The 21648-nt window shown below is 44.8% G+C and overlaps 1 protein-coding gene across 1 annotated transcript; it reads right to left on the reverse strand.

The window, feature by feature from the left end:
* Positions 1 to 410: 410 nt before the first annotated feature.
* Positions 411 to 1364, reverse strand: LOC142183276 (olfactory receptor 9G19-like). Its single transcript, XM_075258304.1, has one exon. The coding sequence runs from the start codon at positions 1362 to 1364 to the stop codon at positions 411 to 413; it is 954 nt and encodes a 317-aa protein (XP_075114405.1).
* Between the last annotated feature and the right edge of the window lie 20284 nt (positions 1365 to 21648).

A 21648-nucleotide genomic window follows, 5' to 3' on the forward strand; every position in this document is an offset into this window, starting at 1 on the left:
CGGTTATTATACATACTAACACATTCAAACTAACAATACAGACATATAGTGTCTTGATCAGTTGGCATAAAATGTTCTGATATTTTACAATTTCTCTTTAACTATGGTATGTTAGTTGGATGAATATTATGGACCCCTCTTCTATAGCGGTTCCCCAACCTATGAGCTGGGGGAATCTTTGCTTCAGTAGAAAGGTTTTATGAGCGTCAACAATTGAACCAATGGGACATCAGTGTAATGTACAGACAGGTCAAGTCATCTAGAGAGACAGCCGTTACCTCCAGAGATTCTCCAATCTAGTTAATAGAAAGTCATAAGTGGAGATTTGTCTTTGGCATTCTTACACCCAACTGGTCAGATCTTGGAAAAAAAATTTGAGGACCATTTATCTTGTGCCGCTGAGAAAGTGATTAAAGTTGAGCTAACACCGTCTTTGGTAACAATACACTTTTCATAATTTTGGTTAGAGACTTCTTTACCTCCTGATTTTTCAGGCTGTAGATGAGAGGGTTGAGCATTGGAATGACTCCAGAATACAAGACAGCAAACGCCTTGTCCTGGTCCATGGAGTAGCTGGACTTGGGCCTCAAATACATACCAAGGACTGTTCCATAAAACAAGAGGATGACTGTGAGATGGGAGGAACAGGTGGAGAAGGTTTTTTGTCTTCCTTCTTTAGAATGAATCTTCAGGATTGTTGCGATAATATACATGTAGGACACCAAGGTCATGACTGAAGGGACAAAGCCAACGATGGATCCAAGACCAAGGATTACCGTCTCGATAGTACTGGTGTCGCTACAAGAAAGTTTCATTAGAGGCTTCAAGTCACAGAAGAGATGGTCTACTTCATTTGACCCACAAAAAGAACAAGATGATATTAGAACAACATAAAGAATACCTTCAAGAACTCCAAAACTCCAAGACGTGCATGACAACCAGAAACAGACTCGTAGACTCATGAAGTGAGAATAACGTAATGGATGACATATGGCCACGTAGCGATCATAAGCCATGGCAGCCAGGATGAAATATTCCGACACCATGAGCACCACAAAAAAGAAGACCTGAGTCATACACCCATTGTAGGAGATGACGTTGTTACCGGTCAGTAAGATGTCCAACAGCTTTGGTAAAACCATGGTGGTGAAGGACATATCCAATACAGACATGTTACATAAGAGAATGTACATAGGACTGTGAAAGTGACTATCAAAGCAAAACAGACAAGTGGTTACTGAATTTCCAACCAACGTCGCCACATAAATGACCAGAAATATGAGGAATAAAACCAACTGGAAGCTTGGAAGCTCGTAGAAGCCGAGGAGGACAAATTCAGTGACGGTGAAGTTTGTTGCCTCCATTTCCTTCTAACGAGATGGAAGGATGAACAAGACGACTTCGGAAGATTCATGGATGGATCATTGAGAATGAAAGGTATCGAGAATAGTGAATTTATACAACACGGATAATTGGAATCCCCCTCAGAGCTTTGAGGTTATAGCGCTCCTGGGAATGAACCAGTGGGATCTATTACAATGTAATTGTGTCCTAGTAATGAGCCGATGTCTAATGATCTATAATAAGATAATCCCTTAATGACAAGCCTGGTTTAGTCCTTGAGGACCGTGGTTTTTTTTTTCTTCTTGCTCTTTTTTATCATTGCATTCAAGGAAGTTTAACTTCGTACATTATACTAGTGATTTAGCCATAGGAAGGAGCTTGTTTTTTGCAGGATGAGGTTTTTTTTGTCATGGCACCATTATGAGGCAAGATTATTATATTGGGGAAAAAAAACAAAAAAAAAACACCACTATTGAGTTTTGCAGGCAGCTTTAGTGTTCATAACACATTAAGACCAAGTTCACATGGTTTCATGTGGAGAGGAGGTCTTCTGCCTCATTGTGTTGCAGATTACAGCCCATACTGGAAAGCCGCAGCGTTTTCGCTTTCTGCTGTGGGTTTGCTCCAATAGCCTCACAAATAATGGGCGAGTTTATACTAAGCCATCCGCATGTACTTATGCAGCAGGATAATTTCCCAGATCAGACCCATCTCTGGTGCTATGGGCACCTGCACAGTTTCAGTGAAACCAGGGATGTACACCGCAACTCAACGGCACAGGTGAACTCCTCTGGCTCCAGTGAAGATCTGCGGTGGTGCGGGCTGTACCGCCAATAGGTGCAGTTTTGTTATTGCATTGCAACACGGCAGTTTGAGACACTAAACCCCATAAGGACCTGTGGGTGAGACCAGACTAGACATTCTTCGTGTGTACAGTAACTTCACTTTGTAACTTGCAGTGCACCAGTTGTAACCTCACAAAACAGATGAAGAAAGTTCCTCTATAATATAATCTATGTCATCGGAACAGATCAGATCAGTAGCCCTATAGACATGAATGCATCATGTATGGCAGTTACTCCAAGTATATTCTGCTGCAAACCCTTCCCCCACATCAGAGGCAGACTTGGTCATAGATATGGGACTGAACACGGACACCTGGTTCTTTTCCCCTTTTACCCAGTCCACAAGCTTACAGGACTGGCCACAAGTCAGGGCATTTTGTAATGGAGAGCGTTTTCTAGACATGCTCCGTGCAGGGAGTTGGAGGAGATAAACTGTGACAAGGTGTCGCTGGATAGTCTTCGGGCGCCCCCTGTGCTGTTTGCTGACTCATTTGCATATGGTGAAAAAAAAAAAAAAAAATGAAACCCTGAAACGGTGACGCGGATCAGAATAAAGGTCGGAGAAGAAAAGCCTTTAAGGTTATTCCAATGTGGTCTTAGTTCACAGAAGGGATTCTAATAGTAGAATCCTTTAATATACAAAACCTGCAAAATTATATTTCAAATATCAATAGTGTTTAACATGATAATTAGTTTTAAAAAATAATTTGGTTTTCTGGAGACATTCCCTTTAAGAATCTTACATCTACATTTTCCTGGAAGTCCTGAATACAAGATCAAAAGTCTCTTACATCAGACTGGTCCTCTGCCAGCGTCTATTGTAATAAGAAAACAATGAGAAGAATTTGCCCTCGATCCAAGACATTGGGCACAATCACTTATAGAACTTAGCAACAAAACCAGTCTGTGCAAGCAGGGGCGGATCCAGGGCCGGGTAATTGCCCAGAAGATATAGATATAGATATACAGGGGTTGGGTGCGTGTAAAGTGAGGAGTCAAAGATGTCTGTTTCAAACTTTACAGAGTCAAGACACAGCTGAAAGAAGTGGTCATGGCGGCCCAAATGGAACCCCGCAAACGGATCGGCCGCTGTGTGCGAGATCATTACTGCAGTCTGCTGAGCATTGGAATAGTCTCTAATATGTCTCTTTACCTGATCACAATTCCTATGAGGACCCCGAATACCCCGGGATGGCTCCTAACAATGATCCTGCTCTCGGGGATTGCGCCAGTCTTGTGTAAATCTTCCTACACGTCCTGCAAATTCCCGAATATACTTTGTATCCAATTGTTAGAACTTGTACAAAACTAAATACAGTGGTTAATTGTAAGAAAATATTAGCACAAGGGGGAAGGGGAAGAAAAAAAAAAAAAAAAAAAAAAAAGAAATTGAGTGAAATATTCTCATATGTGAACATAAGATTATCAAACCAAAAAACAGGGCACAAATAGGGTCAAAGTTTGTTAAACAGAAATAAAAACTTCCTTAAAGTTTGCTACAGCGCAGGGAAACCAGGCAAATAAGGAGCACAAGGTTATGGACCACAGACTTAGCGGTATGAAGCTTCACTTCTACAATATTACATCTCTGCAGTCTGTGACTAACAAGACAGATTCACCAGAAAGGAGCAGTTTAAGGAACAAAATCCTGGTAATTGGAGAAAAAAAAAAAAAAAAAAAAAAAAAAACATTTCTACAATCAGATATTACAAGGGTTTTTTTTTTTTTTTAGATTTTCTTGTATAGTTGATTTATGCAAAGTTTTTTGTTTTTTTTTTTTAAAAAAAAGTTAGTGACCCTTTAAGTTGTGCAGTTTAAGTAGGCGAGATGTTCTCCATCCAAATGTAGATCTTTGGTGACCCCTAGTGGTCAGGAGAGTAAACTAACTCCACACCCATCTGACAAGTCCAAAAACACCACATAAAAAAAAAAAAAAAAAAAATACTCCTAAGAGGTTTTTTTGTTTTAACCCCTTCCTGCCAAAGGCACTTTTTGATTTTGGTTTTTGACTCCACTTTCCAAACCTCAAGGGGTTTTTTTTTAGTTTTTTTCTGTTTACAGAGCCATATGAGGGCTTTATCTTTGCTGGACAAGTTCAGGGAAAAAGGAAAAAAAGAATAATTTAGACTAGGGTAGAATTGGAGAGGAAGTGCACATGTGTGAAGTTCTTACGGGCTGTGTTTTAATGCCAAGTATCGTAGGATTCCAGATTTCTGTAGTTTCGAAGGGGGGGGGGGTTACATTTGAACCCCTTAAACAAAACTTTGCAAATGTTTATCAAAGTCACCACATAATGACAGTCATATCTTTTTTTCGGAGAGGTGCGGGGCAACACAGTGGCTCAGTGGTTAGCACTGCAGCACTGGAGTCCTGGGTTCGAATCCTGCCAGGGACAACATCTGCAAGGAGTTTGTATGTTCTCCTTGTGTTTGTGTGGATTTCCTCCCATTCAAAAAATAAATAAAAATCTTTTATATTTCAATATATGAGGATGCATAGGGAGTCTCTTTTGCAGCACCAGGTCTATTGATTTGATCACTTTTTGGGGTGGTTCACTTGTGCCTGGTGTCCAGCTTGTGCATTCCGTTGGGTTTCCGTCTTCAGCCCCGACAAAACTGGACAGGGGACGGTGGACCCGGTGGTCAGTTTGAAAACCCTTTCACTTGAATGGATTTATAAAGGAGACCACCTGCAGCCTGTCCCTGGGGAAAGAGGTTTTATTAGTTGGACATGCAGGAGGACATGGGTGGTCACCTTTACAACTGACCGCCGGGTTTCCATCCCTTGTCCAGTTTCGCCGGGGCTGAAATTAGGTCACTAATGTATTGCAAGATAAAGACTCTAGTAGAAGTAATGCAGGTGCTGGCGATCCTCCCCAAGATGGCAACACCAGGAAAATGGCACCTTGGTCAACTGTGATGGAGGTGCTGGAGTCTTCATGCTCACAATCCATGTGGCCATCATTAGCCCCAGGTCATTGCTGTCTAATGCAACAAAGACCCAGCAGCTATGGCGACCACTCCGCCATTACAGTGGATGTTGGGAAGGAGTTAAAACCATTTCAAGTTTTTGGGTTTTTTGACCCCAACAAAGCTGAATATAAACACTTAAACCTGGACCTTGAGCCACATGGAGAGATTTTTGTAACAGTGCTGGTTATACAATAGCACAGAACTAAGATAGTAGATGAACGGCGAAATAACAGGAACAGTACCTCAGGTGTAAGAAGCAACATGGCCAGATGTATGCAGGAGTCAGAACATAGGAGCAATGGTGAGGCTCAGACCCAACAGAGAGCAGACATCCAAAATAATCAGGCACAAGGCAGTGTAAGCTGTGGGTTTATATAGGGATTGCTATACTGTGATTGGCCACAGGTGAGCGCCATAACCCAATCGCTCCAATAGACTAGGTCAGGCTCAGCAAAGCCATGGCTGTATAGACTTCCTCAATGGGCTAATGGTCAAGGCTACGAAACACAACATTCATTTGGTGACTGCGTCGAATCTGACCTGAAGACAAGATTTTGGAGGAGTTTGTATGTTCTCACCGCGGTTAGTGGGTTTCCTCCCACAGATGTATGGACAGGATTTTTCCAGTCCAAATTGCCCCATGTGCATGAGAAGTGTATGGCCGCAGGTCTGTCTTGATTGAACGCCAGGACAAAAGACGACACGGGGAGAGGGCGTTCCAGAAGAAGATGGAGGTGTCGCTGGACATTTTTTTTTTTTTTTTAACCAGACACAATGTCCTGCATGTCTGACTTTGTGTCCAGTTAAAAAAAATGGGGCAGAAGACGCTCAGGGGTGGACACTTTGCAAACCTATTCAAGTGAGTGGATTGTAAAACTGACTGCTGGTCTCCGTCTCCTGTCCAGTTCCTCTCGGCAGAAGACGGAAACCCAAAAGCGGAGAGTGGGTGCAGGTGTGAACCCGGCCTTATGGGCACAAATCATGTAAATAGTGCAAAGATGGTAACAAAAAACCACCACAAGGTGAACCAAGGTATATGGGAGCACAGTAACAGGGACACTGAATAGGAATATAAGAATGTCTGATATACAAGACACAGATATACTAAGTATGAACCCTGGACCAAGAGAGGTCACATACACACCATACAGCATACTGACTATATAAAAGTCCCTCCGATAAGATATTACAAGGATTGCTTCTAGATTTTCTCGCACAATTGATTTATGCAAAGCTTTTTGAAAAAGTTACCGACCTCGTAAGTTGTAAAAATTTAGGCCCCGTTCCCACGGAGTAGTGCGATGCTCATTCCGACACGTAAACACGTGTCAGAGGGAGCGTTGTAAAACAGAATCCTATTGACTTCAATGGGTGCCGTCTTACATGCGCTACACATTGAAGTCAATGGGATTCTGTTTTACAGCGCTCCCTCTGACACGTGTTTACGTGTCGGAATGAGCATCGTGCTACTCCGTGGGAACGGGGCCTTAGGTATGTGAAGTTTTCTTCATACAGATATAAATCTATGGTGACCTCTAGTGGTCAGGTTAGTAATCAAAACCCAAATATATAGATTTATTAATAAACAAAAAATAAATTCTACTATAGAAGAGATTTGGCAATTTATAGCTATAACCCTCACATGGAGAGGAGCGGTCTGGATCCAGAAGAAACACAAGCAGGTGACATTTAAAATAAAAAATGTTGTTTATTTTAAATGTTATAAAAATCCGGTTTATTTTTACCCTCTCGGGAAATCCTGATTATAAAACAATGCAGAATATACAAAAACATTCTAAACTTCACAATTCAAGTGCAACAATGTAACCAATAAAAAAGATACAGTCCTATCTGATCTGAAGATAAAAGCAGCTGGAGCGGTGGTGGAGGTAGTGCGGTCCCGGCCGGCGCTCTCACATAGTCACAGTCTCTAATCCAGTATTAGATAGGAGTCAGGGGGACATTGTAGGCGATGCCCATCTGACCCCTGAGGCTGAGGGTTACTTTATACCAAGGGCCATGATCAATCCAATCGCTGGGCTGCTAAAAATTCATCCTGGCTCCTGGAGGTCTCTGGTTGTCTGTCCATCCTGGTCCAACTGCATCCAATGTGTCCCGGCCCATAGTGGGCTACAATGTATAACCTCTGATAAGTGCAGCATTGTTTCTCTGATTTTGTTTCTTGTTTTTTGCTGGTATAAAAGTGCTGAATTCTTCTCCCCAATTCTTCCTCCCCCTACTCCTCATTAGATTCAGGATGTCTGACGTCTTGGAGTTCTGCAAAAGAAATAAATTGGAAGGGTCATCAAACATTTTCATTTCTAATGGTGGGGGGAGGGGTGATAACTAACATTAGTCCATGTCCCCCCCTCCCCAGGGGTCATATGAAGCGACAGATACAGGAGAATAATACAACCATTTCCCTGCACGCTCGGCCGCTCGTCTTCTCCCGTACGCTGGTTACAGTGGAGCAGTGGGTATATGCACCTCCATGTAACCAGTGAGGTCTCCTCTGTGGGCTGCAGACATGAGCTGGGTCTTATTTTAAAGCCAAGATATAAAAGCAAGATTGGCTTTAAGATAAGACCAAGATCATGAGCAGAAAGTCTGTAGGGGGCAGCAGAGATGTAAGGAGGCGAGGAGGTCACACATCAGACTACAGATGGAAGGATTCCCATCTCCTGAGCAGGTCACACCAGGACATTCAGCAGATGTATGGACAGGGTTTGTCCAGTCCCAATTGTCCCGTGTGCACGAGAAGTGTAGGGCCGCAGGTCTGACTAGATGACACCGCTTACAGCACACCTATAGGAGGCGCTGCACTTACTCATTACGATTAATCCAAGGATTTCAACGGCCCCGGTCCCAACCGTCAGACAAAACGTTACTGGAGGGTCCAATATAAACTGATCCAAAGGAACCTGCGTACGAAAGAGAAGAATAGTGAGCGCAGCTCTGGAGTACAATACAGGATAAGTAATGTAATGTATGTACACAGTGACTGCACCAGCAGAATAGTGAGCGCAGCTCTGGAGTATAATACAGGATAAGTAATGTAATGTATGTACATAGTGACTGTACCAGCAGAATAGTGAGCGCAGCTCTGGAGTATAATACAGGATAAGTAATGTGATGTATGTACACAGTGACAGTACCAGCAGAATAGTGAGCGCAGCTCTGGAGTATAATACAGGATAAGTAATGTAATGTATGTACACAGTGACTGTACCAGCAGAATAGTGAGCACAGCTCTGGAGTATAATACAGGATAAGTAATGTAATGTATATACACAGTGACTGTACCAGCAGAATAGTGAGCACAGCTCTGGAGTATAATACAGGATAAGTAATGTAATGTATGTACACAGTGACTGTACCAGCAGAATAGTGAGCGCAGCTCTGGAGTATAATACAGGATAAGTAATGTAATGTATATACACAGTGACTGTACCAGCAGAATAGTGAGCGCAGCTCTGGAGTATAATACAGGATAAGTAATGTAATGTATATACACAGTGACTGTACCAGCAGAATAGTGAGCGCAGCTCTGGGGTATAATACAGGATAAGTAATGTAATGTATGTACACAGTGACTGTACCAGCAGAATAGTGAGCGCAGCTCTAGGGTATAATACAGGATGAGTAATGTAATGTATGTACACAGTGACTGTACCAGCAGAATAGTGAGCGCAGCTCTGGAGTATAATACAGGATAAGTAATGTAATGTATGTACATAGTGACTGTACCAGCAGAATAGTGAGCGCAGCTCTGGAGCATAATACAGGATAAGTAATGTAATGTATGTACACAGTGACTGTACCAGCAGAATAGTGAGCGCAGCTCTGGAGTATAATACAGGATAAGTAATGTAATGTATATACACAGTGACTGTACCAGCAGAATAGTGAGCGCAGCTCTGGAGTATAATACAGGATAAGTAATGTAATGTATGTACACAGTGACTGCACCAGCAGAGTAGTGAGTGCAGCTCTGGAGTATAATACAGGATAAGTAATGTAATGTATGTACACAGTGACTGTACCAGCAGAATAGTGAGCGCAGCTCTGGAGTATAATACAGGATAAGTAATGTATGTACACAGTGACTGTACCAGCAGAATAGTGAGCGCAGCTCTGGAGTATAATACAGGATAAGTAATGTAATGTATGTACACAGTGACTGTACCAGCAGAATAGTGAGCGCAGCTCTGGAGTATAATACAGGATAAGTAATGTAATGTATATACACAGTGACTGTACCAGCAGAATAGTGAGCGCAGCTCTGGAGTATAATACAGGATAAGTAATGTAATGTATGTACATAGTGACTGTACCAGCAGAATAGTGAGCGCAGCTCTGGAGTATAATACAGGATAAGTAATGTAATATATCTACACAGTGACTGTACCAGCAGAATAGTGAGCGCAGCTCTGGAGTATACAGGATGTAAGATAGGATCAGTAATGTAATGTACACAGTGACTCCAGAGCTGCACTCACTCTTCTGCTGGTGGAGTAGAATACAGGATTATTCCAGTGTCATGTATAATACAGCTCTCGTATCTCATACTTACAAAGTATTGACTTGAGCGTCTCAGGTTAGCGAGGGGCAGGATGACTCGCTCCTCATTCTCATTATATATTCCTAGCTCCACCACGTTATCTTCATCATCATCGTGACTACGTAGCAAGGCCTATGGGAGACAACAAATAAAGTTACACAAAGGGGTCACCTAGAAAAGGCTCCAATTTATTACCTATCAATGATAAACAAAGACTTCACTGGTGACAATGTGCTGTATACAGCAGGGCCATGGTCCTAGGGGGAGGGGAGCACATACAATAGGGGCCATGGTCAGAAGGGGGAGGGGCATATACAGTAAGGGAATTGTCAGGGGGATTCCTTAATGGTAACTGGGCCCTACAAGGGTACATAATACTGTGTGGAGACCACTAGGGGCAGGATACCACATGGGGGTAGCCAGAGTGCAGTGGCCCCTGTGGATGGGTCCTAATATGGCACAAATATGACATCATAGTAACAAACCCTGATGAGATCAGCCCCGGACCACAGACGCCCCCTACTGGTAGTAGTTACTTACGAAGTCTAGCGCCAGTTGGGTCTTGTAGTGATCCTCATCCTCCTCGTCCTCCTCTTGCTCCCTGAATGTGTATATTGGGTTCTCAGCCGTCAACTCAATGCCTGTGTTATAGAGAGAAAGAAAAACACACATTGTGATTTACCGCATTGTATTATTCTGCAATGTTTGTATGGGACTCTAGTATACAGTATATACTCACATATATACCACACACTATAGGCCATAAATACCTACTCACTCATCCATATACCTTATATACATTATTATACCATATATACACATTTATATCCTGTATCTAGTCACACTTATACATTGGCATACCATATATACTCACATATATACAGCTATATACAGTCATATACTATATAGTCACATATAGACATTTATATATTGTATCTAGTCATACTTATACATTGTTATATACTCACACATATACAGCTGTATACAGTCACACACTATATAGTCACATATAGACAATTATATTCTGTATCTAGTCATACTTATACATTGTTATATACTCACACATATACAGCTGTATACAGTCACACACTATATAGTCACATATAGACAATTATATTCTGTATCTAGTCATACTTATACATTGTTATATACTCACACATATACAGCTATATACAGTCACACACTATATAGTAACATATAGACAATTATATCCTGTATCTAGTCATACTTATACATTGTTATATACTCACACATATACAGCTATATACAGTCACACACTATATAGTCACATATAGACAATTATATCCTGTATCTAGTCACACTTATACATTGTTATACCATATATACTCACACATATACAGCTATATACAGGCACACACTATATAGTAACATATAGACATTTATATCCTGTATCTAGTCACACTTATACATTGTTATACCATATATACTCACACATATACAGCTATATACATGCACATAAAGCAGAATTACTTACAGAATGGAGCAGTCCACATACGGACTCCGTTTATGGACCATTCCATGTTGAGGGTCTCGTGGTTAATGACGTATGGCATGAAGGGTTGTGCAGAGACCGGCCCAGGCGGAGCGCAGCGCAGACAATCACACCCGGGGTACGGGGAGAAGGCGGGGTGGTTGTTGCCGACTACGGAAAGCTCTGAGGTCTCCGAGTCGCTGCTGCTTTCCATGGAAGGTTCCGAGGTCTCGGAGTCCGAGGAGTAATCAGTGACGGATCCCGGAGAGACCGGCCCAGGCGGAGCACAGAGCGAACAACTACCCCAGGGGGACGGAGGGGAGGCGGGGTCGGTGCTGCCCCCTGCCGTCACTTCTGAGCTCTCGGAGTCCGAGGAGTAATCAGTGACGGATCCCGGAGAGACGGACCCAGGCGGAGCGCAGCACGGACAATGACACCAGCAGGCCGGGGGGGAGGCGGGGTCGCTGTGTCCCTCCATGGTCAGGGCTGAGGTCTCTGAGTCTGATGAGTAATCGCTGAGGAATCGTGCAGAGATTGTACCGAGAGAGAGCGCAGCGCCGACTATTATACAGAGGGGGCGGGCTCATCCGTGTAACCCCGCCCACACGCCGCTCATTCCTCCTGCTTACAGGCCACGCACGCCATGGGGAGGAGCTAGCCCCGCCCACATCTCTCCTTCTTTCGGTTTCACATTAGCTACAGCGCTGCTTGGGGGTGACAAACTCAGGGTATGTTCACACATCAGTCTGCCATCAGTCTGTTTGTATTCAGTTGAGACTTTACACAGACTGATTGTATATTGACACCTTGTTATTGTGATAGCAAACACTGAGCGTCCCCTAGAGGAGAGATAAGGGGATTACAAATAGAAAACTGTAAGATAAGGAGGAGACAGGGACATTTATTATATCTCCTTATCTCTACTCTGCGTACAATTGCTACTTGTAATCCCCTTATCTCTCCTCTAGGGGACGCTCAGTGTTTGCTATCAGCATAACAAGGTGTCAGACTGATGTGTGAACATACCCTAACACCCCATTGTAATATTGTAAGTGGGTTGTGCAGGCAATGTGGAGACATCATGTGTATGGAGAGGAGACGATAAACCTGCTTCACATCAATGAATGGAACCAAAGGGTGAGAATGTGAAATAATAGAGGACTCCTCCCACCATACAAATGAATGAAGTGACTAATGAGGATGGAAATGCCCAAACTGAGGGCCCCAAGGGAACAGGAGATTGTACAGACAAGGGAAGGTTAGACATGAAATAAACTTATTATTGTAATGTGACTCCATTTGGAATACTATAGCAATGTTTCCATGTGCACAGGTCTGAGGACAATAGACACAAACTGCAGACCATTAACCTTTCAGTTTCTCAGGGTTTTTTGCATTTTGGGTTTCCACCCCTGCGGTGACCTGTTTTGGATCTGGCCCTACCCATGAAAGGTTCATTGTATGTTAATTGCCTTTTGTCCTCAGAGCTGTGGCCCTTATACATGACTTTACATGTCTATAAGACGCTGACTGGCCATGTAGTCACTGTATACATAACCTCATCACATAGACCCCTATTCACACTATTCACACAAGGCCAAATGGAATAACATTACAATAATAAGATGGTTATTTCATGTAGAACCTTCCCTTGTCTGTACAATCTCATGTAACAGAAGAAACAGATGGTCCGCAATGCCCCGAACCTTCTAAAACTAGAAAATCTTTCATTCTTCTTAGATTAAAATACAAAATCCAAACAAAAAAAGTGCAATAGTAGGAAAAACCTACATGGTGGATAGGGATAAAATTATCACTGACGCGTCTGGGGGTAAATACGCCCCTTAGTCAGAGCGAATTGAACACGGAAGTTACCCCCCGAATTTGTGGTTTGAGACTAGAAGTGTACACCCATCAGTGTCACATTATGTTACTCACCTGACACTAATTCTGTTTGTGGTTATTGGGTTAATAAAGTTGTTTAAAAAAAAATAAAACTTTATTTTTATTTAAAACCCTTTTATTCTTTATATAAAGTACTAGAGGGAGGCCGCGGCGTGTATCTCAGTTTGGATATCAGTGTTGGATTGTGCATGTGGAGTGACCGTGTGTATTGCAGTTGGAATATGAATGAAAGACTTGCAGGTTTGTATTGGCTAAGGGGGGGGGCATTGTGTTTGGAATGCTGTATCTCAGCAAAAGTACATCCGAGCCAGTTGGAGTCTCATCTTAAACCTTCCCGGATACCTGAAGTATCTCTGTACCAAATTTGGTGAAGATCGGTCCAGTCGTTTGGTTTGCATTAGAGAACAGACAGACAGACAAGAATTCATTTTTATAATATAGAGAGATATGAGCTCATTCTACGAGCTCATTGCTACGACTAAGACACATCATGTGTCGAAACGCGTCAGTCAGTGTCTACTAACATCTGTTAGTTATTCAATGTAGCTCACTGTATAGCATATTCTGCTTCTCAGAGGTTGCTTAAGAGACACTTGTGGATTTTTTAACTTAAAGTTTCCTATTAAAAGTTATTTTTTATGAAAAAGGACGTTTATGCTGGAGTTTTACATTTTCTTTTACAAGATTCTTGGGCCGCAAGAACTCTCCGTGCATTACTCTTTCAAGAACGTGAGTTACATCATTCTTCTATATATTTTTTGCAAGTCGAACCTATATTTTCCCTCCCCCCCTTGTTTCCCTTTGATATGGAGCTCATTCTATGTCTGATGTAATAAGAAGGTGAGTAATGAGCCGATCATCCTCGCTACAATGTTGCGCTCTTCATTTCGTACATGTAATAAATACAACCTTGTTATTTGTCGCTGTTTTTTGCCTCTATTTCTGGTTTCTACAATCATTCTTCCGTTTACTAATGTTTCGTTAAGAATGGAACTGTTTTCTAACTTCTCATTCATAAAACCCCCGGGATTAGGTCGTTCTAGTGAAAATAAAAGGGAATGAATCGGGGGACTTTCTATTGGGTGGGATTGAAAGGTCACATGGTCTGATCCACCAATCATGCATTACAACTGAATGGTGATAGAATATAGTGAATGAAGGAATTCCCTTTATCCCTCCTTTCTAGTCACATGATTTAGTTGTCCAATCCAGTTTCACTACAACCTTCAGTAAATCCTCCTGCCATGACATATATGTAGCGGAGCAAAACCTGCAGCAGAAGTGCTATGGCGCGCCGTGCACCGAGATGTCTCAGGGATCGAATCCAAGGACTCAACAAGTAAACTAATAAATGAGAGAATAAACGTAGTATTCAACTATAGCGAAGCTGCAAATACAAGAAAGGAGAGAAGTAACCCGGTATAACCAGGATTAGCTTCCATGTAACAAAGCCTAGGGGGCGGTCACTAATGTTATAATAATACACAGAGGCCAGTACATAGAGGTGATATCTGTTCTCACATTCATTCCAAATGGATTTCTACTGTTAGATTTCATAATATACTCTCTGAAGAGTCTGAAAAGACTCTCTTTTCAGTAATTTCATCTTCATATTGCCTCCCCTAGCTGGAATTGTTACATGTTCCAAACCAAAAAACCGCAGGGTCTGTATATTACCCTGATGTTGTACTGTGAAGTGTCTTAATGCTCCCAACATATCTGCCCCAGTGTCATGCCATTCCCCCCTTCATCTGCCCCAGTGTAATGCCGTTCTTCCCCCCCTTCATCTGCCCCAGTGTCATGCCGTTCTCCTCCCCCTTCATCTGCCCCAGTGTCATGCCGTTCTCCTCCCCCTTCATCTGCCCCAGTGTCATGCCGTTCTCCTCCCCCTTCATCTGCCCCAGTGTCATGCCGTTCTCCTCCCCCTTCATCTGCCCCAGTGTCATGCCGTTCTCCTCCCCTTCATCTGCCCCAGTGCCATGCCGTTCTCCTCCCCCTTCATCTGCCCCAGTGTCATGCCGTTCTCCTCCCCCTTCATCTGCCCCAGTGTCATGCCGTTCTCCTCCCCCTTCATCTGCCCCAGTGTCATGCCGTTCTCCTCCCCTTCATCTGCCCCAGTGTCATGCCGTTCTCCCCCCCTTCATCTGCCCCAGTGTCATGCCGTTCTCCTCCCCTTCATCTGCCCCAGTGCCATGCCGTTCTCCTCCCCCTTCATCTGCCCCAGTGTCATGCCGTTCTCCTCCCCCTTCATCTGCCCCAGTGTCATGCCGTTCTCCTCCCCCTTCATCTGCCCCAGTGTCATGCCGTTCTCCTCCCCCTTCCTCTGCCCCAGTGTCATGCCGTTCCCCCTTCATATGCCCCAGTGTCATGCCGTTCTCCCCCCTTCATCTGCCCCAGTGTCATGCCGTTCTCCCCCCTTCATCTGCCCCAGTGTCATGCCGTTCTCCCCCCTTCATCTGCCCCAGTGTCATGCCGTTCTCCTCCCCTTCATCTGCCCCAGTACCATGCCGTTCTCCTCCCCCTTCATCTGCCCCAGTGTCATGCCGTTCTCCTCCCCCTTCATCTGCCCCAGTGTCATGCCGTTCTCCTCCCCCTTCATCTGCCCCAGTGTCATGCCGTTCTCCTCCCCTTCATTTGCCCCAGTGTCATGCCGTTCTCCCCCCCTTCATCTGCCCCAGTGTCATGCCGTTCTCCTCCCCTTCATCTGCCCCAGTGCCATGCCGTTCTCCTCCCCCTTCATCTGCCCCAGTGTCATGCCGTTCTCCTCCCCCTTCATCTGCCCCAGTGTCATGCCGTTCTCTCCCCATTCATCTGCAGCACGGAGAAGATGACGAAAGGTAGGAGATAATTCAGACGTGGTACCTACAAAAAATTGTATCTGACTGATACTGATGGATCCCTTTAAGGGAGAGTAACCCTGTAGTCTGTCCCTGTCCCCAGTCCTTATCTCCCTATTCAGTCACAATAGTCTGTGATCCCACTGATTTCATTACTTAGATTGAGTTTACTGGATAAAACTTAAATATTATGAGGCGGCCGCCTGACCCCCTACCACCGCAGTTACTGGTCTAATGCCACGAAGGTGTCAGGGGCAAACAAGCCGTCTGTTTATGTACACAAAGCAAGCTTATCAGTAGAAAGACACAAGCTAGCTCCTAAATATAAGCCCTACGCGTTTCATGTTTCATTATCAGGGGCTGAATGATGTTAAAACTGCTGAAATTTTGGAGCAATTTTCAAGTTTTCTTAGCAGTAAAAACTGCCTGTGATATTGTGGAGCGGAGATACGATCTGTCCGCTAGCAGGTCCGCTCTCTGATCAGCGGCAGATGAAACGCGTAGGGCTTATATTTCGGAGCTAGCTTGTGTCTTTCTACTGATACGCTCGCTTTGTGGACGTAAACAGACGCTTGTTTGCCCGGACACCTCTGTGGCCTTAGGACAGTAACTAAGTTTTATACAATAAGCTCAATCTAAGTAATGAGATCAGTGGGATCACAGACTATTGTGACTGAATAGGGAGATAAGGACTGGGGGCAGGGCCAGACTACAGGGTTTCCCCTCCCTTAAGTTCATTGACATTGATGTGACTGCTATAGAAGGGTCTATATGTACGGTGGGTTAGTCCGGTCCAGGCAAACACCAATCTGTTTGTATAATCTTTCAATAAATTATATTTCAGTTACATTATTGGGATCCTCTAGAGCAGAGGTGGGCAATTAATTTTCCCATGGAGCCACATAAGAAATTGAAACTATGCTCGAGGGCCGCGCCATGGCAGATTTAGCTCCACCCACTTCTACGTTGACTCCGCCCATCCCCAATCATCTTTCCATGTGCCCCCATAAAGTATAATCCTCCTACAGTCACCCGTACATTATATGCCCCCGCATTATAATTTTCCCTTCCAACTGCCCCACAGTATTAAGCCCCTCTCCTGGTGCCCTAGTGTAAACTGGTGGAAAGTAGAGGGGACATGAAGCTGGAGCAGCCGGAGGGGGACATTAAACAGTGGGGGTAGTTGGAGGGGGGCAATAAATTGACAGCTAGCGCGAGACATGAAACTGGGGGCAACTAGAGGGGGACATTAAAATCGGGAAGCTGAAAGCAGACATTAAACCGTAGGGGTAGCTGGAGGGTGACAATAAACTAGGGGCAACTAGAGGCAAACAGGTCCCCCTACAGCTTCCTCCACGGTTTAATGCCCCCTCCACTTGTCCCCAGTTTAAGTGCCCTCTTCATCTACCCCCAGTTTCATGTCCCCCCCATCCATCTGCCATCTCTGCCCCCAGATTTATATCCTCTCCATCTCTTCCCCCAGATTCATGTCCCCTCCATCTCTCCCCCAGTTTCATGTCCCCCCTCCATCTGCCATCTCTGTCCCCAGATTCATGTCCTCTCCATCTCTGCCCCCAGATTCATGTCCCCCCATCTCTGCCCCCCAGATTCATGTCCTCTCCATCTCTGCCCCCAGATTCATGTCCCACATCTCTGCCCCCAGATTCATGTCCTCTCCATCTCTGCCCCCAGATTCTTGTCCTCTCCATCTCTGTCCCCAGATTCATGTCCCCCCATCTCTGCCCCCAGATTCATGTCCTCTCCATCTCTGCCCCCAGATTCTTGTCCTCTCCATCTCTGTCCCCAGATTCATGTCCCCCCATCTCTGCCCCCAGATTCATGTCCTCTCCATCTCTGCCCCCAGATTCTTGTCCTCTCCATCTCTGTCCCCAGATTCATGTCCCCCCATCTCTGCCCCCAGATTCATGTCCTCTCCATCTCTGCCCCCAGATTCATGTCCTCTCCATCTCTGACCCCAGATTCATGTCCTCTCCATCTCTGCTCCCAGATTCATGTCTCCTCCATCTCTGCCCCCAGATTCATGTCCCCCCATCTCTGCCCCCCGATTCATGTCTTCATGTCCTCTCCATCTCTGCCCCCAGATTCATGTCCCCTTCATCTCTGCCCCCAGATTCATGTCCCCTCCATCTCTCGCCCAGTCTCATGTCACCCCTCCATCTGCCATCTCTGCCCCAGTATAACATTCCCCTTCCATCTCTGTCCCTAGGTTAATGAGACACACAGACAGACAGACACATACACAAACACACATACTCTCCAACCTTACATCTCTCAATACCTTATGACACACCCCACGTCTCCATCTTCCTGCCGGCACTAAGACACGCCCCTAGACACGCCCCCGGGTCTGCTCTAGAGGGACTTCTAGGTTCCTGTCTGTGAGATAGGATTAGATACACACGTCAGGACACAGTAGCACACACCAGAGGATTAGATATGTGTGTCTGCACACAATACCACAAGCAGGAGGATTAGATACACACGTCAGGACACAGTAGCACACACCAGAGGATTAGATATGTGTGTCTGCACACAATACCACAAGCAGGAGGATTAGATGCACACACGTGCTCACAAGGGGGGATAATCTGTACACTACACAGGACATAGATCATTTCTGACTGTTACAGGTCCTTTGATGACATGATGAAAGGTCCTTTATGTTAGGACAGCAGATTCAGAGCCAAAGTAAGAACCAATACTAGATATAGCGAATAAAATGGTTAACACGGCGCTGTGTGTCCAACACCTCCTGTGCTGCACCAACTCCAACCCCACAATGGTGTTCACCAGAGACCCAGATGGTGGGGATGGACAGAGCGGTACAGGTCGGGAAACACCAAACACAGCGCACCACAAATCACAGCAAACCAGACACTTAGATCTTTTACCTGCAGATGTTTCGGGTTGTGGTGTTCCAGAAGGATAAAGCAGGTGGTCAGCAGGTGGCGGCAGAGAGTAAATAGTAGTCGTCTGTCTGGGTCATCAGCAAGAAGGCAGCGCAGTACAGAGAGAAATCCAAGTGGAACGTCAGGCAGGCCGAGCTGATAACAGGAACGATAGAGGACAAAGCAGAGTTCAGGGAGCCGAGGTCTAGAGGCAAGCCGAGGTTGTTACCAGAAACAGGCAAAGAACAAAATCAGGAGGCAGAGGCAAGGTCAAAGGTCAAGGCAAAATGGTCAGGGACACAGGTCATCAGATCAGGATATAGAGATCAGCTGTATAGCCAGCACTGGAGTGTTACCAGAACCCAAATTAAGTAGCACACCAGAGGATGGGGCAGAATCTCAGGGAAAGACCCCACCCAAAACCAGGGAATCCAGACACAGAGATTAACCCATGCCAGCCCTGCTAACACTTTACCAAATATAGGATGTACTTTAATATGGTCACAAGTCTCTTCCATCAGACCGGTCATCCTGCTAGCGCAGGGGTCGGCAACCTTCAGCCCGCCAGCAGATGTAAAACTACAACTCCCAGCATGCATACTTACTCTGCTGACCTCAGAACTCCCATGGAAGTGAATGGAGCATGATGGGAGTTGTAGTTTCTCAGCAGCTGGAGTGCCGGGGATTGTGCCAGTGTGCATTGTGATAAGAAAACAGTGAGGGCTCTGCCCCGGCAATATAATATTTTTTTTCTTTTTACATAGAACATTACAAGTTTTTTTTTCACCCTATTAGGCCTAAAATAATCACTTCCTGCACCTCTCCATTGGCTGGAGATCAGTTTAGTCTCCTTTCAGGTCCCAATGTTCTGATCTCAAGGTCCAGAACACCAAGAACCCAAATGGAAAGTCAACTGGATACCCAGAGCCAACCAGGTAGGCGACTATAGTGTTATTTTAATCCTCACTGGTCTTAGCACGCCCCTTTAAGGGAGAGTAAACCACGAGCCTGCAGAGAGAAGGAAAATATCCAGCACTCCCATGTTTCCAGTTACAATTTAAACATAACTTATCGCATGTTCCCAACGTGACACGTTTACCATTCATGAAGGATCGTTACAAATGTCATGAAGTGCAGGGAGAAATGTCCAATACGCCTACGCGTTTCGGGGTATTAAGCCCCTTAGTCATGGCTCTAGATGTTACCCGTCTACACCCAGTCGGGAATCTCAATTCTGAAGTCAGAAAGCAAAGTAGGAAGGATGACATAACACATGAGGATAGGAAATCTATATCACAGAATCTCATACAAATTAGTCACATAGTGTTAATAAAGTATCGCAACAAAATACAGCGTCCATTTATTTCTTATTTATTAGACGGCGCATATTTGCTCTGGTATTCTTAAGTCACCTTAAAGATGGCTGTGGAGTAACATTACTCATCGCTGAAGTGCCCGAGCTGAATATGGCCGCTGATGGACAAGGACGTGTAAGCATTCCTCATCTTCTTAATCCAATGTAAGCGCATGCGTAAACTTGATTTCACAGCTATGGCTCCATGTGTGCCCTCAGTATCCTGAAACATCCGCATCTGACCGGAGTGGGAAAGCGCAGGCGCAAATTCACTTTCCCTTATCAGATATGGTTATAGAGACAAATGCTATAACGCATGCGCGGTGACTTCCGATGAGGCCACCACGGAGCGGGATGTCACTATCCTACGTGTAGCCAAGAAACGGATATAAAGTATAAAGTGGCAAACATGCGATAAAAGTTACGGTTTAATTATAACTGGAAACATCGGAGCGCTGGATATTTTACTGATCTCTGCAGTCATTTGTTATTCCACCGAGGAGAATTCAGTTAAAGGGGCTGTCCCATCACAAGGATTCTATCTATACTGCTGGTTAATGTGGATGTAAGACTTTTCCTAAATACATTGCTTCAGCAAAACTGCTTTGTTTGTCCACTATATCACTTTTTTTTTTTTTTACACATCCCTTGACTTATCTGGTCTTAAGTCAAGTGATGTATCTGCTGCTCTGAGGGGGGAGGGAGGAGGGGCTAAGTGCACGGGAGTGAGCCTGGAGGCGGGGGGGGTAGTTTACCCTTTGGGGGGGAAGGGGCCGCCAATACAGACCCGGCATCCGCTGTAATAGAGAGAGGCAGATGCCGGGGAGGGTTAGACGCCAGCACAGATGCCAGCAACATCGCTATGCTCCTGCCCTGCATGAAGCCAGCAGCGGCAGGAGCAATGCTGCTATTCCGGGGCGGAACAACAGCATCGCTCCTGCCGCTGCTGGCGTCATGCAGGGCAGGAGCATAGCGATGTTGCTGGCATCTGTGCCAGTGTCTAACCCTCCCGTAATAGAGAGGCGGATGCCGGGTCTGTATTCGCGTTGTGAAGGTTAGACTGGTCTCACTATCTATGAGCGTGCACGCAGGGCCAGTGTCATCTCGCCACTGGCTTTGCATATGTAACCCCGCCCACCAATGACGCAACAAAGCAGGAAGACAGAAGATTTTACAGCAACGAAGACTGGTGAGTATGAGACGTGGGAATACCCCTTTAAGGGCATGTTCACACATCAGTATGCCATCAGTCCCTTTGAATTCAGTTTGACACTTTAAAACGAACTGATGGCATACTGATGTGTGAACATACCCTAACCTGAACCCGATACCAGATGTATTTGTCTTGTGCCTACATCGAAGAAGTCAGCGATACTGTAAGTGAATGTTTTCATGAACTTCTACATGTGTGGCGGTCTGCTGGTCAGTG

This window comes from Leptodactylus fuscus, chromosome 10, assembly GCF_031893055.1.
Source record: "Leptodactylus fuscus isolate aLepFus1 chromosome 10, aLepFus1.hap2, whole genome shotgun sequence".
NCBI classification, from domain to species: domain Eukaryota; kingdom Metazoa; phylum Chordata; class Amphibia; order Anura; family Leptodactylidae; genus Leptodactylus; species Leptodactylus fuscus.

What these genes read in the sequence shown, in the direction of transcription:
- LOC142183276 (XM_075258304.1), bottom strand. Translation starts at nt 1,364, where the DNA reads ATGGAGGCAACAAACTTCACCGTCACTGAATTTGTCCTCCTCGGCTTC.